Source organism: Dunckerocampus dactyliophorus, chromosome 16, assembly GCF_027744805.1.
Source record: "Dunckerocampus dactyliophorus isolate RoL2022-P2 chromosome 16, RoL_Ddac_1.1, whole genome shotgun sequence".
Lineage (NCBI taxonomy): Eukaryota > Metazoa > Chordata > Actinopteri > Syngnathiformes > Syngnathidae > Dunckerocampus > Dunckerocampus dactyliophorus.
In genome coordinates, this window is record NC_072834.1 from 1,238,817 (window position 1) to 1,263,459 (window position 24,643).

Here is a 24,643-nt window from a genome sequence, read left to right on the forward strand (position 1 = left end):
TGAAAGATGCAAGGGCAACTTGCAGCTTTGTGACTTACGTGAAAAAGTCTATTATTAGTGTGAACCTCGGTCTTTACTCCTTTTCCACCCATTTTTGCTGTTTTTTTTTGTCAAATTTTCCAAATATTTCAACTTTCTTCTTAAATAATCTTTGTAATTTTTGTTTTCATAATATTTTGACTTTATTCCCATAATATTCTAACTTTTCCCCAACCTAATTTTCCAAAAATGACAACTTTATTTAGGTTTTTTTTTTTAATCATTTCATGGGTTTAAAAAAAACATGTTTTGTTCAATATTTCGACTCCATGCTCCGAAAATGACTATTTTTCCTCATAATATTATGACTTCATTCTCGTAAAATTGAGATTTTTTTCTCGTTATAATATGCATTTATTTCTCAATATGTTTATTTTCATTTTTGTAAAATTTCACCTGTTTTTGCCATTTCCGCTGTTTTTTATTTTTTTAATTTCCAACTATTTCAATTTGCTTCTTGTAAATGTTCTTCTTGTGATATTTTCACTTTATTCTCATGAATATTGTAACCTAATTTTTCAAAAATTACAACTTTATTTTGTTTTGTTTGCTTCTCATAATATTACAACGTAAAAATAAAAAAAGCTTTTTTTCTTCAGCATATCAACTTCATGCTCCTACAATCACGTTATTTTCTCTCATAATATTGTGTTATTCTCACTAAATTTAAACTGAATTTAGAATCTTGTAAAATTACTGCTTTTTTTATTTGTTTATTTATTTTTAGTTTTCCTGTTAAATTATATTTGCAGATTTCCACAAATGGCCCCTGAGCCACACTTTGGACTGCCTCAGTGTCTTCAAAAGTGTCCAATAAGACAGACAGTCCCATTATAATGTGTTCTTGAGCGAAACCTATTTGTGGCAGTCCAAATGTACCAGCAATGAACGTATGATTAATAAATAATACATTCATCAAAGCACATACAGCGCCTTGTGTGAGTACATGACCTTTGTCACGTCCCGTCTTTATTTGGTGTTACACTAGGAACATAACATGACTTACGTGGAAAACCACACTGCTTCATTAACTTCTTCTTGGAAACCACCTTCATGGCCTGGAAAGTAGAAAGTCATTTCGGTAAGGGACACGATATGGACAGCGGTAGAAGCCACTTTGGACACCCGTGCGTGTTTTGCCAGGAAGGCGAGCGTGTCCAAGCTCTGCCTTCTCGGCGACGTTGGTCAAGGGCTGTTTTTTTTTTACAGCTTTCAGATGTTAGGGAGGTGGGACTCGCTCGGTGGATGCGTCACCTTTGGGCTGAATTAGTGAATAAATGTATGATGCAAGGAGCACTTGAATGCGCACCCTTACGCGCTCAATAGAAATGATCATCACGGACATCTTGTACGTATGAGGTGTGTTATGAAGCAGGCGATCACCGGTACTTGAAAGCTGACGCTCAACCAAACGCAACGAGCGTCAACAGAAGCGCTCGGTGATTAAATAATGTGCGGACGAGTCCGAACATCTGCGTGGGTTGATCTCACAAATCTTTAAGTAAAATTGATCAAATGTAGAATTGCTACCGCTTCTTCTTGAACATCGACAAGTAGCAGGCTGCTGTTTAACAGCCACACGTCACTCACTGACTGCGTTCACAGCCTGATTGGCTTCTGGCTGCCGCGTTCTCACCAAACAGCTTCTTTCCAGTAAAAAGCCTTAAAATAAAAGAAACAAATAAGTCATCCCGTAAACCCGGAGCCCCCAGCTACCAGGCGGTGTTCTGCTACCGGTCTGTGGGTACCTTTGTAAATAAGTGCATACGATTTATTGTGAAAGTGTATCGCTTCTGGAAATAAGGGGTTCATTTTAACATGAAAAACACATTTATTTTACTCTGGCATCACATTGGGGTCAAAATGATCACTATCGGCAGTTGCAAAAATGAAACCATGTTAACAGGCTTTCTCACTGGGGATGCCAGACGACTATTTAGGATAATGGGACAACAGACGAGAAAGAAACTGAACCTGAGCTACTTCAAATATGGTTTGGTCGCGTCCATGCTAATGAGCAAAACCACTCGTGTTTTCATCGCGTTGCGTCATTACGGCTTACAGTGCAAAGGAACTATCCACAACTTTCCATAACTGCTCTGAAGGCGATGTCAAACCGAGATATTATCATCTTCTCTCTGTGATGTTGGGTCCATGTTCATTTTCCAGCTTGAATTTGATGTTGCGCTTCTCCTCATGACTATAATGCCCCCCCCCCAGTCTGCCAGAGGTTTCTTTTTTTGTTTATTGCAGTTAGTTGGTTCCAGACCCGACAGTGATAAGTGAATTTCCGCAAAGTAAGATTCCTTATTTATAAATGGAATATTTCTGTAGTTAGAGCACAGAAAACCTATTGACGACCTCCTAAATATGATTTTTAACATTATTAAAGTCTTCTAGACATGAAATAACACCCCTATAGTCACCTTTACACTGGAATTACCCAATATAGTACGCATAATAACAGAAAATATAGACTCACATGTGAGCATTGGGAGAGTTCCATGATGTGCGATACCACTGATTTCCTCTCCAATCCTGATACTTGATATTCAGATATTTTGTGCAAATACACATTTTGCAAGGTGCAAAATGGTGCGCGCTCACATTGCCACCTGTGTCAAGCTAATGTCTCACACAGGTACACCGTACACTATACTTGAGTGCCATCTAGTGGTTCAAATGTGAAGTACACCTCTCATGACAAAATGAAAAAACGGTCTAAAAAAAATGTCGATAACATCGATTATCGTTGATAATTGGTAGCACAATTATCACCCAGCAAAATATGTTATTGTGACAGGCCTAATACTACATATTAACGTGTCTTTAAGTGCGTTCTGATACGGTCGTCCCTTGTTTATGGCGGTTAATTGGTTCCAGACATGACATGCTACACGAGTTTCCACGAAGTGGGATTCAATATTAATAAATGCAATATTTTTGTGGTTGTGTGTGCTTTTAAATATGTTTTATGACATGATTAGTGCCCTCTAGACATGAAATAACAATAACAATAATAATTTGTATTACCCAATATAGTTGATAATAAGGAGTACTAAGTAATAAGTAATAAAAAGTAATAAGGAGTAATAAGGAGGAGAGAACGCCAAACTGCGAATGGGCAGGGATCCACCGTATTGCTGAAACAACGTACCTCATGCTGGCCGAACCACGACTTTTGCGCAGTCACCGAGGGAGGAGTTGAAGCTATCGTAAGTTATCGATAAGCGCGACATCAACCACTTGAAGCACATCGTCTTTGCTGCGCTCGTGTGTACGCCATTAAATCAGGGCATGAGCGAGCGGGCTCAAGCTGCGGCTGGGAAAGATTGCAAAAAAAACCCAAAACACAACCCAAAACTCAAACTGGCAGGAAACACATTCAACCTTCCACGTCCGTCATCACTCATCTGCCCTTCATTCCCGTCATTTGTCATTTAGGCATGGATGCAGATGTCGTCCCACACAAGCTTCAAGCTGCCCCTGGAGGACCACAATTTCTGTCACGCTCCACAATCTGTGTCAAAACAGGCTTCCAAATGGAAGAAACAAAGCTTCTCTGAGTGTGTACACATTCAAGACGGAAACATGAAGTCCGTCTGTGTTCATTTTGTCTCCTTGTGAATCTAAAGGATGAAAGTGGATGCTTCTGTCAACATCTCTGAGGCACCATCTGTCCTTGGATTCACTGATTCTAACATTCTATTGGACAGCAGTTGTTATTCTTCTGTGTTTGGCTGCCCAGCATTTTTTTTCTTTCGGCATCAGACTCGTGTGTGGGTGTTCAGGTTTGATGGTGGGCGTAAAAAGCACGAAAAATAAAAAATCCAGCATGGATTGTGAGCTTCCTGATCAGGGGTGTCCAAAGTGCGGCCCGGGGCTGTCTCCATGGCACATTTTTAAAATATCATCTAACAGGAAAACCAAAAAACAAACAAAATCAGCAGTAATTTTACACGAATAAAGTCCAAATGTTGAGAGAGAAAAGTTATAATCTGATGAGAAAAAGTCATAATTTTTCAAGAGTAATCTAATTTTATGAGGAAAAATAATTCCATTTTAGGAGCATGAAGCTGTTTTTTGTTAAGTTGTAATATTGAGAGAAACAAACAAAAAATATCAAGTTGTAATTTTTGGAAGACTCAGTGAGGGGAAAGTTATAATATTATGGGAATAAAGTCAAAACAGTATGGGAATAAAGTGATAATAGTATGAGAAGAAAAATTGCTAGAAGAAAGTTGAAATAGTTGGAACCCCTGTCCCCCCCCAAAAAACAGCCAAAATGGAAAAAAAGCTGTAATTTTATGACAATAAAATCAAAATATTAAGACAAAAAAGTCATATTCGAACGAGAAAAAAGTCACAGCAACAATAAACCCATAATATTATGCGTAAAATCATGTTTTTATTTTAAAATGTTTTTTTCCTCATGATATTATGACTTTATTCTTGTCAAATTATGACTTGTTTCTTGTTATATTATGAATTTATTCTCCTAACACTGAAATCTTATTCTCATAAAATTACCGCTATTTTTTTTCCTTTTTTTCCCTTGTTCAATTGTATTTTTAGAATCTGCCGATGGTCATCAATTACAGCCGCGGGCCGCAAATGGCCCCCCGACACCCCTGCTAGAGCTGCTGGTTTATTTCGTTGTATGTCTTAACTACAATGACCATAAAGCTTTCGTACATAAGTGCACTTAACTCACATAATGTTTGTCATCGTCCTCGTTGTAGGCAAGTTTGACCACACCATAGGAGCCCTGCAACACAACACAATAAGACATTCTGTTGTTCTTTAAGTCAAACAAACATAGAAGTATCCTTCTGAGAACAGATGGCAGCATTTGCATCCATTCAAAAAACACATTTCTGGCCTGTTCAGTTTCCCACACACACTGCTTTCAGACCCAGAGTTTATGGGCCTTAGTAATCATGCAAAAAATCATCTGGATTATTGTTCCTTTCACGGATGTTCAATGCGATTTAGAGCAGGGCTCATAGAAGGCCACTTCAGAATACAGGCGGTCCTCCGTTTATGACATTGTGTGTTGGTTGTTGTTGTTGGTCCGTAAACAAGACTTGTTCGAGAACTAGCTCAGAGCAGAAGCAGAAAAGAAATATCAATATTTGAAAAATATCGACACATCGCCCCACCCTGCTGGACGTTATGACGAGAAGGGCCCTATAAAATAATATAAAACGGAATTTACTGTTAAACGGGGAATCTGATGGGAATGGACATAATGAGAATGAAATGCTGTCATGAGGAGAAGGAACGTTTGTGTTCCAGATGCCGACCTAAACGTAGCTAACTCAACTGAGCTGGGATTCAATGCTGCACTCATAGTCACATGCATAAACCTGAAAAACGTACCTTTCCAATCTCGCTCTTCAATTTATACTGGTTTAACTGGATACAATCCTGGGGGGGGGAGAGGCGGGTAAGTAAGGAGCCGAATCATTCATCATCATCATCATCATCATCATCGCCACTGAGTGAAATGTCATTGGTGCGGGAGCCACATGATCTTGTGTGAGGTGGAAGCTGATTTCTGACAATGGTACTTCCTGTTGACCGTCTGCAAGCCTTAAAAAGCCGCTTTGCCGTTCCATAGCAACCACCGCCACTTCAGACTGGGGTCAGTCAGCCAGCGCACTTTGAATGGTGTTGGGAGCAAAACACAGCCCAAAATCAGTGAGTGATGCTGAGGAGCCAAACAGTAGGATCGGAGGAGAGGGAGCCATGGTGAAACTTGATGGAGAGCACCTCTGCTGAGAACTCGAGCAGCGCTTGAGGCTTGAAACCGGATGAGAGGAGGAGGGGGAAGAAGAAGATGGAGACGAGAATAGCGGGACAGAAATTCAAAAACCAGGTGGCGTGTTTTAGAAAATGTAGCGGGTTATATAACGTGCTGGTTACGGCGCTCGGAGGATTGCGTTGGAGGATGCTGATGGATATGGCGGTGTGAGGTCGAGTGGGCACAGCCTGGAACAGGACTGGAAAGAAGAGAACGTGTCCGATACTGAAAGTCAAGGGTGTCCAAAGTGCCACCAGCAGCTCGTTTTCTTATTGGCCTGTTATTGGCATATTCTAAAAATAAAATGAATTCATGATGAATGAGATGAAGAGGCTCCAGCATACCCCCGCGACCCTAACGGGGACAAGCGGCATCGAAAATGGATGGATGGATGAATGAGATGATATTATTGGATAGTTATCATTATTACACAGTCAATCCCATCTTTTCACGGGGATTACGTTGAGGCCACGTGTGACCACCAGTAATTGAGAGACATAGTCTCTCCAAGGTGTCGTGGGTCTTCCCCGAGGCCTCCTACCGATCGGACAAAGTCGTACAAATCATACAACTCTTTCAGACTACAGTAATCCCTCGTTTATCACAGTTAATTGGTTCCAGACCAGACCGTGATAAAGTGAATTTCCGCAAAGTAGGATTAGGAATAGAGGTTTTAATATTTTTAGAGCCCTCTAGACATGAAATAACACCCTATAGTCACTTTTATGATATTCTTTGTTTACATCACATTGCGCAGGCTACGGCATCACTGCAGGGACAAAAGACGGCTGCTGCTAGTATAGCAAGCTACCGAGCTAACCAGTTTGCTTATCCAGGTTGGTTATTCTAAACTTCCAAAAATGCTTCAAACGGAGTGGGGAAGAAGACAAAGAAGTCAAAAACTTACCACTTCCACACGGAATGAGAGGAGAAGCTTTTCTTTTCTCTCAATCTCAGCCACGGCATGTCGGCTCGGCTCTGCTGGCTCAGTAGGCAGTCTCCACACAGTGTGAAAGGTCACGTAATCTAACGTCATGGCTGATAATATTACTGATGCCTACTGACCACAATACTACATATAACTTGTCTTTCAATGTTTTTGACTACTATTTTTAGAATCATAGGCCATAGTCAACCATGATAGTCAATCACTTATTAATTAATATTTGGAAATACCGCAATGTCGTGAGGGAGCAACATTCAAACTGTGACATAGCGAGGGACTGCCAGGTGACAGACCAATGAAATGCTCTTCCACGGGAGGGAAGAACATAGGCGGCACAGCACACACAGTAATGAACCTGTGCCAGCCACCTGTTGCCATTCATGCAACAGAATCGCTCAAGGCAGGCTGGGTGTTGTGCAAGCACTGACCACTGGTGTCCAACAAATGGAGTTTGAAAACCATTCTGATGAAATTGTGACCTGCGGCATCTTGATAAAAAAAAAAAAAACGTAACCCTTACCTGAGAGTCGGATATGGACACACGTTTTGACTCCACTGTAGGCCTTCGGGCCACCCGGGGGGAGACATGTGTGTAGCCCCCTGCGGAGGATAGGTAAGTGCCTCTTTCCTGCAGAGAGAACTTCCTTCCAGACAACTGATGCCGTGACGGGTGAGTCCTTGTGGGCTGGGTCCTGTCCAGCTGAGCCCCTCCATTCCTCACAGAACCGCCCAGGTCTTCCGTGGACATGGCAGCCAGGATGTCCGTGAGACTGCTGGCTTGTTCCTCAGTAGTGGACTCTAGCCTCTCTAAGCTGGGCTCGCTGCTCATCGCCATGGCGGGGAGAGAGGTGGGCGTGGTGGAGGCGGCAGGGAGAGTAACGTTGCGCACAACAGCATCAACCTGAAGAGCTGCTGTTGCAATGTTCTGGGATTAACCAGAGCTGAAAGAGGAAATAGACAAGAAAGAGGAAATTCACTTATCACGGTCAGGTCTGGAAGAGACTACCCGCGATAAACAAGGGATTACTGTACAGAATAATTAGGTTAATTGCATGTAGCAACAGAAACAAGCGACATTTCAACAAGAAGCCGGCATTCATTTGTCCCACTTAGCAAGTCTGGATGTAATTTAAAAAAAACACACATGAAAGAAAAATTGATCCACAACAGCTTTGAGAGCCACGGCTGAATGTGAAGTGCTTTCAACAGCGACCAATTTCGCACAAGTTTAGCAATGCTAAGAGCATAGAAGTGGTTGGAATCCATTAGTGGACCACTTTCACCCTTAGCTGCCTTCTATTAGTCAGTCCCAGCATTCAATTGCATCCAGACAGCAAACAAAAGGACCCAAGGCCAGAACAAAATAAAAAACCTTTCTTTGCAAAGGCTGAGAAACAGGGAACAGACCTCCATATTGCACACAGAGGAAATCTTCAAGGAGCTCTTCATTGAACGGCTTTCTTTATTTCTCCTTTTCTCCTTGACGGAGAGCAAAGAGCAGGCACAGCATCCCCAATATAAATAGAGATAATTCCCCTGAGTTGCTACTGCAACTATCTGACCTTGCAGGCCTGGATAGGTGTATTTATTTATTTATTTCTATTGATTGACACTCACACAAGCTAATAGGATACATGAGCTGTGGTCGTTGGTGGTAGCGTATGTGTGTGTACGTTTGTTTGTCTATGTGACAAGTGTTGGTGGCCCGGGCGTACTCCGTCTTTCGCCCAGAGTTGGCTGGGACGGGCTCTAGGCCCCCCAACCTTGATCAGGGTAAGTGGTAGAAACCTACATGGCCCTGTGTGAAAAAGTAACCCTAATAACTGGTTGGGCCCCCCCTGAGCAGCAACAACAGCAATCAGCTTGCAATGAGTCTGCAATGAGTGAGGAATTTAGCAGAATTGTTGTCATTCAGCCACATTGGAGGCTTTTCCAGCATGAAGTGCCTTTTTAAGGTCATGCCACAGCATCTCAATAGGATTCAGGTCAGGACTTGGACTAGGACACTCCAAAGTCTTCATCCATTCAAAGGTGGACTTGCTGGTGTGTTTTGGATCATTGTCCTGCTGCAGAACCCAAGTTGCTTTCAGCTTGAGGTCACCAACAGATGGCCGGACATTCTCCTTCAGCAGAATTCATGCTTCCATTTATCACAGCAAGTCTTCCAGGTCCTGAAGCAGCAAATCAGCCCCAGACCATCGCACTACCACCACCATATTTTACGCTTGGTGTGATGTTCTTTCTCTGAAATGCCGGATGTACAAGGACAGACACCTTCCAAAAAGTTCAACTTGCCCACAGAGTATTTTCCCAAAGGTGTTGGGGATCATCAAGATGTTTCCTGGCAAAACTGAGACGATCCTTAATGTTGTTTTTGTTCAGCAGTGGTTTTGGTCTTGGAACTCGGCCATGCAGGCCGTTTTTGCCCAGCGTCTTTCTTATGATGGAGTCATGAACACTGACCTTAACTAAGGCAAGTGAGGCCTGCAGTTGTTGGATGTTGCTGTGGGGTCTTTTGTGACCTCTCAGATGAGTTGTAACCGTGTTCTTGGGGTCATTTCGGTTGGCCGGCCACTCCTGGGAAGGTTCACCACTCTTCCATGTTTTCACCATTTGTGGATAATGGCTCTCACTGTGGTTGGCTGAAGTCCCAAAGCTTTAGAAATGGCTTTATAACCTTCTCCACTTGAAGTCAGGTGTGATACACAACAATTGAGTTACGTTTTTTCACTTTTTCACACAGGGCCATGTAGGTTTGGAATTTTCTTCTCCCTTAGTAATAAAATGTTTCATTTAAAAAGTGCATTTTGTGTTGAGTTGTGTTGTCATTGACTAATATTTACATTTGTTTGATGATCTGAAACATTGAAGTGTGACAAACATGCAAAATATTAAAAAGTAAGGAAGGGAAAACACTTTTTCACACCCCTGTACAGACATATATGAGATATGTGTATATATACACACACACACACACACACACACACACACAGTACATGACACATACATGTTTTTAAAATCTTTTAAAAACGTGTTTAAAATTAAAATTGCAATAACAATGTTGACAAATCCGTGCACATTTGTGAGCATCCATAATTCCTAATCCCCCCACCTCACAGGTGTATCATACCAGGATGCCGATTAGACATCACAATTATTGCACTTTGGTTACAATAAAAGGCCCCTCCAAAATGTGCAGTTTAACTGTATTTTTGTGTTTCATCTCATTAGATTGTGCAAGCGTACCCAATGTTGCGGCCGCTGAGCGGATCTTTTAGCAAATACGTTGAAATAATGCAATTAGAAAAAGTCATGTCCAGACATGACAAGCTGAGTTTAGCAACCGATCTTGGTTTGTTGTTAAACCAAACCATAATCATGTGGTTCTCGTTTTTGCTTAAGATTTATAAAAGTTGTATAATCACCCTGTAATCATGCAAACCTGGGAGAGGTGGGGAGAGGGGGGGGGTTCACTTCATGTAGCTCGCCTCTCCCTAAGCCCACAGGATGATGAGGCTTCCACTTTCCTTCACCTGTCACATTTCATATTACTCGCACAGACGATCACATGAACACTGAGCAAAAGAAGAGAAGAAGAGTGGGAGTGGGAGTGGGAAGGCTGCAAAGCACAGCGGGGACATCAACAAGCTCCTGCTGATGGATGAGGGTACAGCAAACACACACCTGCCCACTCCAACACACCCACGCGCTTGATTTGTATTTTTTTGTCACAGGATTAAATGAGACGTTTCATCCCCCCCTAAACACATGCACGCAGAACACACAGAGTAGCCCCCCCCATGTCCTCCACTGTTGGTGCTAGCAAACCATTGGGAGCGATTACGCCTCATCATCTTTGAGCGAGCCTTTAAGGTGACATTATGGAGTGATTCTGGCATCACATGGAGCACAGCGCACCGCATCTCAAAGGCCTCTGGAGAGACGGACGGCGACTAGAAGCCATCAGCTCTCAACGACGATAATGGAAAGCCCGGTCAGAAAGGAGCTACTCGCACAGGCGAGGACAATGCAAGGTGACATCCTCCATCAGTCAGCGTAGCGCATTAGCAGACCTAACAATGCCACACAACAATCACCGAACATTAAATCACAACAACCAACGCTTTTTTGTTCTTCTTGTTAATGGCTGACATTTTGAAATAACGGAACAATAACGAATACGCTTCTATTGTGGTTCTTCCTCAGCAAAACGTTCTCGTTAGCACAAAAGAGTTTTGTGTTATGTTGTATTGTAGCACACGACGTGGCAAGTACATTTCAATAGTAATACAAACGTGTTGCATGAATTGCCTTTCTTTGAATCGCTTTCGTCTTTTCATCCGTGGGCCACAAAGGAGGCAGCGTTAGGAGTGTGACGAAATATCAATCGACAGTCGTCCCTCGTCTATCGCAGTTAATTGGTTCCAGTGTCATCAATCCAGTAGGATTCAATATTACCAAATGGAATATTTATATAACATAGTTAGAGCATAGAAAACCTGTTTATGACCTTCTAAATAAGGTTTTTAACATTATTAGAGCCCTGGAGACACAAAATAACACCCCTAGAGTCACCTTTCCACTTGTATCACCCAAAATCGTAGACATAATAATAGAAAATAAACCATATTAGACATTCTGTTTTTCCTCAAAGCAACGCGCGACAAACCTAGCGAAGAGGCTGACATGAAAGCACGTATCGCTCTTCTCAACGAGCAGCCTGTGCTGCTGCGGGACCCTCCCCTGTCTAAAAGCACTCACAGGTGGCTCTGTCTTGTTTGTAACATAAAAAAAAACCCAAAATGAAGCAAGTTCATTTGTAGTTCCAGACATATTTGCATATTTTTCACGTGTTTTACTCACTTTCTGCTGATGCATCATGGCTGCTTATGCAAATGTGATGATTACGTGATTAGGTGATTGGCTCACTTGACACAGACTAATCCCTGGGAGTCCTTAATTTAATCCAAAGGATTAGCAGGCAAATGTACCAGACACAACTCTGTAAATCTATTAAACACCCCCATGCATCAATTAAATGTGATGGCAAAAAGAAAACACAAAATACCCACACGGGGCACATGATCCGTAATGCTGCGCTGCCCTATCTGGCATTCAGCATATCCAGGATTACCTGGGATACGACGTGTTGGATTGTTCCTCCTCTACTCTCACTGACTGAGCTTCCAGCATGACTGACCTTAGAATCCTTAATACATGTTGCAACACATGTTTCCCTCTAACAGGGACAGACCCGACGCCCCCTCTCCTCCAGGCAAGACATATTCAGATGTTTCATATCATCAGCAGTTGGAGAAAACCCTCCCTTTTCCTTCTCGTGTCTAGCCGGACCTTGTGCTTGATCATCTATTTATAGAAAGCTGCAGCACTGGTCCGCAGGAGTTGAGGTAATCAAGAGCCACCCAGGGGCTTGGAAGAGAAACTCAATATCACAACGCTGGAAAGCTGCAATGATGCGAACCCGCATGGGATTATGATGTTGCTGCTTGAAATGAGAAAGCACCCTCCCCTTCAGAGTGTGGAGCTCAGTGCCCTCGTAATCCCTCAGAACATCCCACTGATCCCCATCCTCTCCTCATTGTTAGAAACGTGTGACGGGGCTGGCGAGCTGGCTGCAAACACAACATATACGGTATAACTAACGCCGAAAGGATTCATACCCCGGCCACATTTTTTTAGGTACAGCAAAATTGTATTTGTGACCAAAAAAGAAAGCAAGAAAGGAATGATTTGTCGTCCAATTCATTTTCAATTTAAATAAAAAAGTAAGATGAACCTCAAGTGAATTATTTAAAAAAGAAATGGTTGGTATTTACCTGACTATGACTGACAAGTAGTAAAAAAATAAAATAAAATAAAATAAAATAGGGGCGCAAAAGGAATCCATAATAAATCCAACAACATTACAAGTAGAAAGTAGCTCTGATTACCGATGGAAAAAAAGCTCCAATGTGCTGTAGGCGGGCTAGCGTGAGCAAATCAAGTGCTTCTTTTCTGTGATGTTCCACATATGGTCGGAAACTTCCCGCGAGCTCACTAGTAAACAAACATGGCGTCGATCGTGTGGGACTTTTTCACTGTTTCGGAGGAAGACATTTCAGCAAACGCTCTGCAAACATTCCACGATGAGGGGAAAGAAAACAGAGATTCAACACATCAAACCTTATCAGATAAGCTATGACACCCGAGGCCCGGGGCTTGTTCCTATCACGGCGGCGTCTGAAAAGTGCAAAAAGGTTTGCCAGAGATGACCCGAGGGCTAAAGCGATGGAAATGATGGTGCTGGATGACCAGCCCTTTACCATCGTTGAAGATACCAGCTCAAACCCCTCGGAGCCACGGTTTGTACTTATTACAGGTGCTGCTATTTTTTATGTTTTGTTCATAGTAGTGATATCATGATATTTGGTAAGTGTAACGGACACCAGACAGTGCGGCTGCGCAAGCGTACGTTATTAAAACCTCACTCGCTCGGCCTTAAGAGCTGTGCTGAACGTTGGGTTGACAGTCCGGGCTTTTGTGCGGCCTTTTCGTCTCCCATTCCGAAGGTCGTGTGTTCGAGCCCCAGATCAGGACTACTGATCTACAGGTACACTTTGCCAAATTCAACTTTGTTGGAGTTGTTCTTGCTCTGTGCCTGCAGGGTGTTTGGAAAACAACACACATTACCACAACTCGCACGTCTGCACGCATCAATAAAACCAGTCAGCGTAAATGCGTGACGTTTGTTCAGGGAGGAAGACAAAGGAAGACCGTATGGTCTGGTGGACATTCCTGGAGTCAACATGCTCACCTCAACACTCTGCGACATCTGTGGCATTGTGCTGTGTGATGAACTTGTGAGGCCTTTTATTGTGGCCAACCTAAGGCACACATGCATCTTCAGCGTCTTGATCCGTCACACCTGTGAGGTGCATGAATCATTTTGGCAAAGGAGAAGTGTTCACTAACCTCGACTGAGATGGATTCCTCTTGTGTGCATAGAAAACCGTTCAGCTCAAGTGCGTTGCAGCCATGAAAGACGGGAGTGGAAACAAGTTGCGTTTCTATTTTTGTGCGTGCATTTAAAGCCTAACAGCGACATTTTAACATCAAGGAAAATAACCTGAGAAGGTTTAGAAAACGGAAGTGCTATATAACACGTATTTCATGACATGGCTCCGAAACCTGGACAATAACAAAAACAAAACAACAGGAATTCTTTGAGATGCGGTTGATTGTGGTTCCTCATTTATGGAATACTACTTGCATAGTGGAGCATAAAAAAACCTTCAAACTTCTAAATAAGTTTTTTAACATTATTAGAGCCCTCCCAACATTAAATAACACCCCTATAGTCACCTTTACACTTGTAGTACCCAAAATAATAGACACAATCAGTGAAAATAAGACTTATAAGACACAATATAGGCTCGCACAGGTTAGCACTGAGTGGGTTTCTTGCTATTGTTCCTTTGTTGCTTCCTGTTTCTGTCCAGTACTTCCCGATCATTTAGGAAGAATGTTGAAATATAACGAAAAAAACAGCAAAAATGGGAGAAAAAAAGATCAAAGTTTATACTAATAATTTAAAAAACAATTTCACAAAGCTGAGTTGCATCTTTTTCCTGAAATATCTATCATGACTCAGCATACCTACACGTGTTGGTTAACAAAATATCCAAGTGGACCTTGCCTCCTTTCATTTTTCACAATGTCGCCCTCCGACAAGCTTGGACACTCCTGTGCTAAGCTTAACTCATCCGAGTAGGCCTTTTGGTATTGCTTTGAGCACTCTGGCACAGCATCCTACAAATAAAAAGCGACCCCCCAACTGCCCAAATGTCTTGGTAAAATGCAGAATTAAGATTCGAGCGAGAACCAAGGGGCCGAGCCAAAACGCTGCCTGAGAACTTGACATAGCACCATCGGAGGTGTCAAGCTGCACTCGTTGGGTTTTACAGATTTTGCGAGCGCCAAACATTTCATTTTTGCAAACTGAAGACATATTACGTCAGAGAGGATGAACATGTTTTTCTCTTTTTGTACAACAGCCAAGAACGGAGGAGACGGGTGATTATATTGACATCCGTGTGCTGATCTGAGGCACCCTCGGTGATTACAGAGTGTGCTGAGCAGCACGGAGCTTAAAGTACAGCAGGGAGGACCTTAAGGACTTTTACTGTCCTACTTATTCTCCCTTGTCTTGTCTTTTCGCCTTTGGCTTGCTTGAAGACGCGCAAACAGAACCGACTGCTGATATAACATTCTAACACACTTATGTGCTGATTTACAGGCGTGATGGAATGACAGAAGCAAAGTGTCTGTGGACTGGTGATAAAACCACTGCACAGCAATTGAAATGAACTCATTCAATACCAAAGACGCAGTTATACCTTTTTATAAACCCGAACGCCCGATCCCAACCACCTATTTACACGTCTTTTACGGTTTTCTGGACTAGAGGCAAAAAGAAGTGATAACGCAACTCTCCACTAATGCATTTCACATTCAGAGCAAATTTAAGCCATAAAAACGGCCACAAGGTGGCACAAGTGCATTTAGTAAGAGCTCAGTAGGGATCATGTAGACGGAAAAAAAATCACACATGACAAGAAGGAGGAAGTGAGAGAGCGTGGAGGAGTGTAGCGTGCCCAACGTCACACATTGCTGGGGAATTCTTGGGCATGCACACGTACACGTGCACACACGTGCACACACATATTTCAGTTCTGTAAATAGTTAATGGTGTTACTGTATAATTGTAAATAAATTGTTATTTTGACTTTTAAAAAAGCTTTTTTGTGTTGTTTACGTTGGTACAGTTGTTGAGATATTGAAGCTGTCACAAAAGCAAAAATCTTTTCCCAAAAAGCTGGTTTTCTCCCTTTTCTAGTCGGGAACTGATATTTTCCTGAAACGTACCAACACTGTATGTTCTACTGCTGATTACTAAAGAACGCAAAAAGGTAGAAACAAACTTTTTTGTTGTGATGAAAGACGGGAGCCTAATGTTTCTTTTGGTAGGTTCCATGTTTATATAGCCACAGAACACAATAATCTGTGTGCCTTGAAAGATCTGTCCAAACCGTCTGTACCTACTGAAGGGCTTGTCTCTTGAAAATTGCCTGGGATTGAAAGAGTTAAAATGCAAGAAGGCTGCGAGAACTAGGAGGAACTAACAGAGATCGCACAAATCCTACTCTCTTTCTCGAGCTCAACAACGGTCTGCTTGGTTTGCAAGCTAGTCTGTGTAGGCTGCATTTAGAGGCAAAAACAACATGAAAATCAGAGAGCTGCCTGTGGGTGAAAAACAAGCAATTGCGAACCTGAGGGAACCGTTATACAAACATTGGTCACTGCCAGCCAACCATTTGGAATGTCCGAACAGGTAGACCAGTTGAAGACAGAAACATTGTGAGAGACGAAAAGAAAGACGTGTCACTCGTGTCGCTCGGCCGAATTATAGGGGAAACATCGTGATGGTCTTTTTCACGGTTTACAAAATGAGACATCAACTGCGTGAGCTTCAGCTTCAGCGCTCTTCTAAGGCTTTTAAAACTTCCTCATCTCAACCTCTTTTGGTCTGTTCTATCACTGAACAACATCCAAGATCTTGCTTATCTCAGCTGATCTGATCTAATTCCCGATACGAGGTTATTTTGAAAGAACGAGGCTCCGTTTCCTCCTGATAACTGAACCTACTTCTGTGCTTTTCAGCTGAAGGTTTCTTTCTCCTCGCATCAATAATGTGCGCTACTCCCCACCTTGGCGCAATCCACTTAAAGGCGCCACAGTTGGTCGATTCCCCAGATTGCATGTGAGAAACGATGAGGTCAGGAACATTGGATGATTTCTCCGCATAGAAAGCGACGCCGTCAGCTCCGTTTGGACTAAGGCATGAACACATGAGATCACGTTTCACATTTCTTGTGACACAAACCAAAAAAAGCTCAGGTTTACCCGTCTGCCAGTCAAGAATCAAATTGACTGAAAACCCCAAACTTAGGCTGATTCCTCCCCCACTGCATTTATGTTATGAAATTTAATTGAGCTTTTTTATGGCCGTCGTAGCTCCAGGCAATAGAATATGGATTGTAGACAGCGAGTACTTCACTTATCTCAAGAAATGTATTTTACAAGGTTTTTTTGGATTGCACACAGCATGAGGAAAAGGGGACATAAAAGATAATGAAGTTTAAACAAATCCCCCCCGCACACACACACGCACACGCACACGCACACGCAGCAAATAGACGTGCACAAATAAAACACCATCTGTTAATCCGCTTCACACAATAGTTGCACATGTCGGACCGCTGCTACGTGTGGGTTGAGTGGAAAAGATGGATGCCACTGAGTCTACGTTCATTTGAAAGAGATGAACCTGCTCGCACGAGAAGTGCTGCTCCAACCGCTGGTTGTTTATACTCGGGACCGTGTGTTAAAGAGCATGTGTTAAAAAAAAAAAAAGTCAGATATTTTAAAATCACACCACAAATTGATCTATAAGCATGTCACATGATTAGTCCTACCCTTTCCAATTGTACCTTTTATTGGATGGACTTTTATTGGATTAGGAACCTGACTCACAGGGGTTTGTTCAGCAAAGTAAATTCAGCAATAATTTGCTTGCATTATTTTTAATGCTTTGAAGTGCTGTTTTTCATAACCATATTCAATTTCACAAATTCATGTTTGCAACAAAAGCTTATTATTAAAAAAAATAAAATAAAAATCGGTACTGGATCAGATCGGCAAGACTATAAAAAGAAATATCGGACCGGATGCCAAAAAATGTGGCTAGGGCCATCCCTATTGGTTAGCATCATGAGTTTGTTCGTAACGCTCTTATATTGAGCGGACTAACGCTGCTTTAAAAATGAGCCTAGCAGAGCAGTAATTGGCTAAATGTACCACCGTCTGAACTTTGAACTCAACTAACCCGTCAGGTGAAATGAATTTATGATAGCTCTCCCATAAAGTGACCGTGATGAGAGGCATATAAAATCCCCTTTTAAAATAAAATAACGTCAGGTGGCCGAGCATCTCAGTCAAGCCACACTTTAATGAGGAATATGAAAGGCGTAGGTTCCCCAGTCGGCGCCTCGTTCCCAATTCTGCCTTTTATACAGCAGTGCAAATGGGGTGAAGTGCAGACGAACACTTTGCCTCGGTTAACTGAAACATCTGAGGACCCCCGGAGTGCTTTGCTGGTTGTGCTTTGAATAATGAAGGCTAACATGCAGATGAGGCTGAGCACGGACTAATGAGGCCCGCAAATGTCTTCTTGTAGCCACTCACGACAACAACGCCAACTTCCTTGTCAACAAAGCGTCATCGTGTTCAGTGTGGTGAACACCACCAATGTTGCTAACAGCGCATTGCTGTTTTCAAGCGGAAAAAAGAAAACGGGGCAAATTAACCTTCCACGTTGGGGTTGGAGGTTGTTTAATTTTAAAAACATGATAGCAAATGAAGGCGCGACAAAGATCTGGAAGGGGCAGGATTGAACCTCGATTAGCGTACACCCCGCTTAGAGAGTTTTTCGGTTAATGTCGACAATTTACGCCAAAATTTTGCCTCGTTTCGCATACATTTTGCCGTTGGTGTACACCATCCATAACAATGTTATTACTACACTGCCTGTGTTCTTAAAGGGATAGTTGGGACTTTTTGACAAGAAGCTGTATGACATCCCCATCAGCAATGTCGTACATCAAAAGTGACTTACCCCCCCCCACACTTGGTCCAGTTCTGGTGGGATTTCGAGGAACGTAGTTCTGCTTATTTGCTGGGTCATTTAAGTAAAGAGTTTGTCTTCCAAAAGCAGTATGCGTTCAAAAGAGGAATACATTTGCAACATAAAAATGCCTCCTCAAAAAAACAAAAACAAATCAGACCTCACAAATCGCTCGCCGTTATATTTGTCTCCCGCCGTGTCCCTGCGCACGGTCGCCTCTCCATTCGTATCTTCTTCCGCACACGTAAACAAGACGGCCGAGGCCCTCCGTCAGTTAGGCCTGCATTATAGTCACTCAAAGACAGAGGAGCCCCACTAACTCCAACTAATTTTGTGGTCCAAGAACTTGCTTTGTACTTGTAGTTGACACGCCGAGGCAACCACCGCTCTGACTGTTTTCATACGACCGGAACTTCAAAGCTTCCCACACATGAAATAAAGTCCTAAATATCTGAACACTTCAGACTTAAAAAAAACCCAAAAGACGTCAGACACACATTAGCAGGGCGGCCGTAACCTCAGAGGGGAACTCTTTCATCAGGGCGTTGGTGCTGCTCTCATGCAAACCCTTTTGCAACGACGACGGGTGTTTAAAAAGGTTGTCCTAAACATTTTCGGCCCGGTGGATGCAACGATGTTCATGAATTGCTTTATTTCGGGTAAATGGGTGATTCTGCTGAAAGAGGAAGCAGACAGGGTGCAGTCACTTGGGGGGGCGGGGCAAGACGCACATGCTACAGTGAGTTGCAGCTACGACCAAACAAGAATAAAGTCACTGGACAAACAAGGGAAACGGTGTTGAACATTTTCATCGGGTCTGTTGTGTACAAACACGACCTGATGTCAATTTCAGCCCGCGTGCGCATCATTTGTGCACGTTTTGTGGCATGCAAAAGTTTGTCACAAAGGGATGAAACAAATAATACTTAATGGTGAAACTTATGTTTCAGCTGCTGTTATTTGTACAACAAACGCTAGGAATGTCCTGATCCGATATTGATATCGGATATCGGGCTGATATCAGCAAAACAAATAAACATATATCGGATTACATCGGCCTGCATCTCAAATCTCCGATATTGGCCCACCGATACAAGCAGTCGATTCCAGGCTCCGCCCCCGCACATCTATTCAGCAGCAAACGGATAGAGCCCATGTGACTGCAATAACAGCGTTTGCTAGTGTGCTAACAAAGTAGCAAGGAGCAGGAGTGATGTCAGCCGTGTGACCGTACGAAAGACGTTGCTGCTGAGTACTAAACTTGTCATGCACAAGTTTCCCGTGGAGGCACAGAACCTTGGAAGTTTAATACGACCAACTTCATCGCACATATGAAGCAGCATCACACGACAAACTCCCACGTGGACTTGGAGAAGGCATTGGAGGAATCCTGGGGGCAGTACTCCGGGAGTATGGGGTACTGGACCACCTAATTCAGGCGGTTCACTCCCTGCATGTGCTGGTGTCAGAGCTTGGTTCGCATGGCCCGCATGTTTAGCTCGACACCGTCTTGTTTTCGTCATGAAACAAAGCTTCGTCAACAAAATAATTTCATGATCGTCACTGTTGACGAAAACAACTCTGGCATCTGGTCAGGATGCCTCCTGGACGTCACCCCGGGGAGGTGTTCAGGCCACGTCCGACTGGTGGAGGAGCCAGGAGGAGCTGAAGGAAGTAGCCGGGGTGAGGAAGCTTAGACTTAGACCGGCTTCCCTGCTTAGACTGCTGTCCCTGTGACCCGACCGACCTCAGATACGCAGAACAGGACGGATGGATGGTCTTTATTTGAATATACAAATTGGTTAGAAAAAACTAAGTTTTGCTTGCTATGTCACGCTTTTGGTGCCCCTTTCAGGAGGCTGACCCAAATATAATCCCACACACAAACACATATTTTACACCACAGCGTAAGTGTTTTGGTTTGACAGTACCGAGAAGAGCACTTTGTGGTAATAAGCGTCATTTGTTATGATCGCCTGCAAATAGAAAACAGCAGGACACGATGTTTGTCATCCAGCACTGGCGTCCTGCTCTTTCTCTGACTCAAGACCAGGCGTACTTAACACGAGTGAAAAATATGTCAAGGTGTGTTTGGATGGAAGATATGAAACACAAGCCTGCATGAGTTCTCGCTCTCTTTCACACAGCAATTTTTGTCCCCTCGCCTTAATGAAGTAATTTCCCAGAGGAGCTGCGGGGCTCTGAAATCTTGACGTGGCCTCTTTTTCAGTAGCCGGGTTTCACTTCTGCATGACGGCCAAAGGGAAGGAGTCTTTATGTAAAGCCTAGCATTGACAAAGCGGCGCTGATGTTTGCAATTATTTGGGAAAACGCGGTTGGTCGACATGTGCAGAAAATCATTTGTGCATGACATTTGTTTTCCCTAAATCAATGCAAGAACCACCATTTTTTCTTCTCCAGTCAGCAGCCGTGCGGACGGAAGAGGGCAAACAAGGCCGCTGCTGCTTTGTGCTTGCTGTGCTGTAGACGCTCTGCATGATGCGTATCACAGCGCATATTTATGTCCACAAATATAATGAACGCTCAAGAGGGAAGTGGAGCTGCTCGGCAACACTCTTGCAAAACACCCGAGGGCTTTTTCAAAGACTGGAACATTCAATTAATAATAATTATCACGCACCGACTAGGCAGGTTACAAAAAGCAGACGTACGTTTTTGGCACACGTGAGAGGTCGTGTTTCCAAGATGCAGATTTGAACAAGTCACTTTTGGCGTGCGCGTCTCCGCTGTTCATATGGGTGAGGATGCGTACCCTGACTCGGTATCACGATGGCACCGGTCCCACGTAAACGCTTAACGCAGACTCAGACACCTGCAACAAGTGCTTGAAGGTGATACTTGGCAAGGATCGTCTTGTAAGTAATGCAAAGTCCCGAAGAAGACCTGATTGTTGCCAAAGACACCATTTGGTGGCGAGATCAACACAGACACCACCTTCCTGTTTTGCCGTGAGTTATTTCTTGAATTCAATAGTGGTTCTCACCTTCTTTCACCTTCAAAATGCTGGCACTTGCAACTTTCTTTGGCTCCATTTTGGGTTATTTTGCAGCCGTGATCAAAAGAAAAGCAGAGACTTGAGGTGAGAAACACTACTGAAGATATCAATAACTCATGGCCAAACACTAAGGTGGCGTTGATCTCGCTGCCACATCGGGTCTTCGGCACGTCTTCAATGAAGGTAACGGGCTATCCACACGGAAACATTTTCGGGTCAAAACGGCAAAGTATTTTATCGTTTCAGCCTCTCATCCACACGGGAACGCTGTTCTGGGTGGCCTGAAACGGCTCCCGGAGTGGGAAATTCGGAGAATGCCGGCTTGTCTAACTGTGTGTAGACTTCAACACTCATTTAAATGCATTTTCAACAGTTGTCTGCATGTAAAACTAGAATTGTAAAACTATAGAAACATGTTTTGCGTTCACATTCTTTGGTTTTCTGGAAGAGATGAATTTCTTATGGGGGAAAAAAAAGGTTTGGTTAGAGTACGTTTCGGTTAGAGTCGGCCCTTTGGGAACAGATGAATGACGCGAGCCAAGGTTCCAACGTATTTAAATTACTATTTTGTTCTTGCATGTCTGAAAGTTCAGTAAAAATGTACACATTTTTGGACAAAATCTGTATGTTTTACCTGTTCGGGCACCGTTTCGAAAGTACTGATTTGGCACTGGTGTGGGATAATATGTAAAGGACACCCAACCCTACAAATGGAGAACAGGCCACTGATGACATACTGGAGTAATATGCCTCAACTTTTCACTTCTTGTAGCGTGAAAAACACAGTACGTGTCACGTGTGTTCATGATGATGTGGGTGAGTCATCACATCCTTCATTTATAAGCCTTCTACACACACTTGTCGTAATACTAGTGTAAAAAAACTACCTTTTGCAGTACAGCAGTTGCAAGTGGAGTGCATGTGCGAGGTGTACGAGACGGATTAAGGGCGGGTTAGTGTCGCTGCGGGTGCATGCCGCACATCCTTTGCGTACGTGTGTGCTGGAAGTGGCTGGAATCCAGAGGATCGGCCGTCCCGATGAGCCCGCTGGTCAAGTACTGTACTAGAAGGTCGGGCGCGGCGTATTGGATCTGCATTTGTCCCATCCACTTCCCCATATTTTGGCCTGGCAGCACTATGCGCGCACACACACGTACACTGACACACAAGGACGCGCTCGTAATGAGATAATCGTAAAAGTTTTACTCACCCAAACAACCGAATCTTCCCTTCCGGTGTCAGAGATCCAAAATGTCCCGTTCGGACAAATAAAGCAGCCTTCCCTCTGCTGGACGTGATAGCGAGGACCGGCTGGTCTGAGATGTGTCCCACTCAAGACCCTCTTCCGGAATACACGAACCACACCGAAGCCTCCTGCGTTTGTTTGCGGGGCGGAGAGCCAGCAAGCCGGCCACCCTCCACGCGTGGAAACACTCGCTGCTTTGTCTCTGACGGCTGCCGCTGCTGCACACGGAAAACCATAACTTTAGTTATTCACCTTGACGCGCATCAACGGGTCCTATAATCCGCCCGGTTCCTGCAGCGTCAGTAGCACGCGCCATTCTGTGTCATATTTGACATCATAAACCCGCAAACAGCACATCCATGGTGTCTCATGTGTACTGTACAGATAGCACTAAGATCACCAGTCTACTTTCATTTCTTCCAGGGGGGGTTGTTGTGTGTAATTGTGTATGGAAAATAGGTGCCCCCTCTGGCCATATTTTTATTGCAGTATTTCCCAAATGGCACGAATTGAAACATCACTCAGCGGTGAAGATGGGCAAGAGCAGTCACTCGTGAATGTGCCCTCAGGGAGGCGTGTTCATCATGACGTCATTGCCTGTGCAGCAACTTCAATTATTATGAAATCATCCGTGGCTAGCACAATTACACAATATTGTGCTTTAATATTTAGCTCACATTTAGCTCATTTTCTTCATATTTGAGGTAGACATTAAATGGTGAATCTAAATGTTAATGTTAACGCTAAAGATGAATGTCAAATATCAACATTACATCTGAAGATACGCGTTTAATCTAAATGTTTTATATATACAGTATATATATAAATACAAACGTGAACAATAAATGTTAACTATATATATAAATATACATGTTAAAAACACATGTTAAATATAGATGTAAATGTTAAATCTAAATGCTAAATATAAATGTTAAATGCAAACATAAATGTTAAATATAAATGTTTAAATTAAATGTTAAATATACTTATATAGAAATTTTAACAATAAATGTTAAATATACACATAAACATACATGTTAAAATTAAATGTTAAATATAAATGCTAAATATAAATGTTAAATGCAAACAATTGTTAAACCTAAAGATAAATGTTAAATGTAAATGCTAAATACACAAATACATAGAAATGTTACAAATAAATGTTAAATATAGATGTAAATGTTAAATATAAATGCTAAATATAAATTTTAAAAATAAGATAAATGTTAAACTATATGTAGTATATAAATATAAATGTTAAAATTAAATGTTAAATATAGATATAAATGCTAAATATAAATGTTGAATGCAAACTTATAGATAAATGTTAAATATAAACATTCAATATACATACAGTATAAATGTTAAATATAAACATCCATTCATCTATCCATTTTCTAGGCCGCTTCTCATTAGGGTCACGGGATAATCATTAAATATGCATATAAATATAAATGTTAAAAATAAGCACGAAATATACATCTAAATGCTAAAATTAAATGTTAAATATAGATGGAAATGTTAAATATAAATGTTAAATACAAACACAAAGATACATGTTAAATATAAACGTTAAATATACATCTAAATAATGTTAAAAATAAACATTAAATATATTTAAAAATAAATGTTAAAAATAAATCTGAAATATACATATTCTAAATGTAACAAATAAATGTTAAATCTAGATGTAAATGGTAAATATACATTCTAAATATAAATCCTAAATGCAAAAATAAATGTTAAATCTAAATATAAATGTTAGCTCTAAATGTTAACTCTTGAAATCCATTTTTTGAAATAACTTTGAAACTATGCAAATAGCCCACGCCACACCCACCCACACC

At 42.3% G+C, this 24,643-nt stretch overlaps 1 protein-coding gene across 7 annotated transcripts in view; it reads right to left on the minus strand.

The window, feature by feature from the left end:
- Positions 1-23,262, minus strand: part of camkk1a (calcium/calmodulin-dependent protein kinase kinase 1, alpha a) — a 43,871-nt gene extending 20,609 nt beyond the window's left edge. For 2 of the 7 annotated variants that reach the window (XR_008566435.1, XM_054755919.1), the window contains exons 1-5: positions 22,761-23,254; positions 7,312-7,732; positions 5,422-5,469; positions 4,754-4,807; positions 1,046-1,097 (exon numbers count right to left, since the gene is read on the minus strand). Coding sequence is in view for 5 of the 7 variants with exons in the window: in XM_054755919.1 (XP_054611894.1) it covers positions 1,046-1,097; positions 4,754-4,807; positions 5,422-5,469; positions 7,312-7,626 (469 nt within the window). In the remaining 2 variants the exon portion in view is untranslated. Of the gene's footprint in view, positions 1-1,045; positions 1,098-4,753; positions 4,808-5,421; positions 5,470-7,311; positions 7,733-22,760 lie in introns of all 7 variants that reach the window. The other 5 variants (XR_008566436.1, XM_054755921.1, XM_054755916.1 and 2 more) reach the window with 4 other exon arrangements.
- Positions 23,263-24,643: the final 1,381 nt, after the last annotated feature.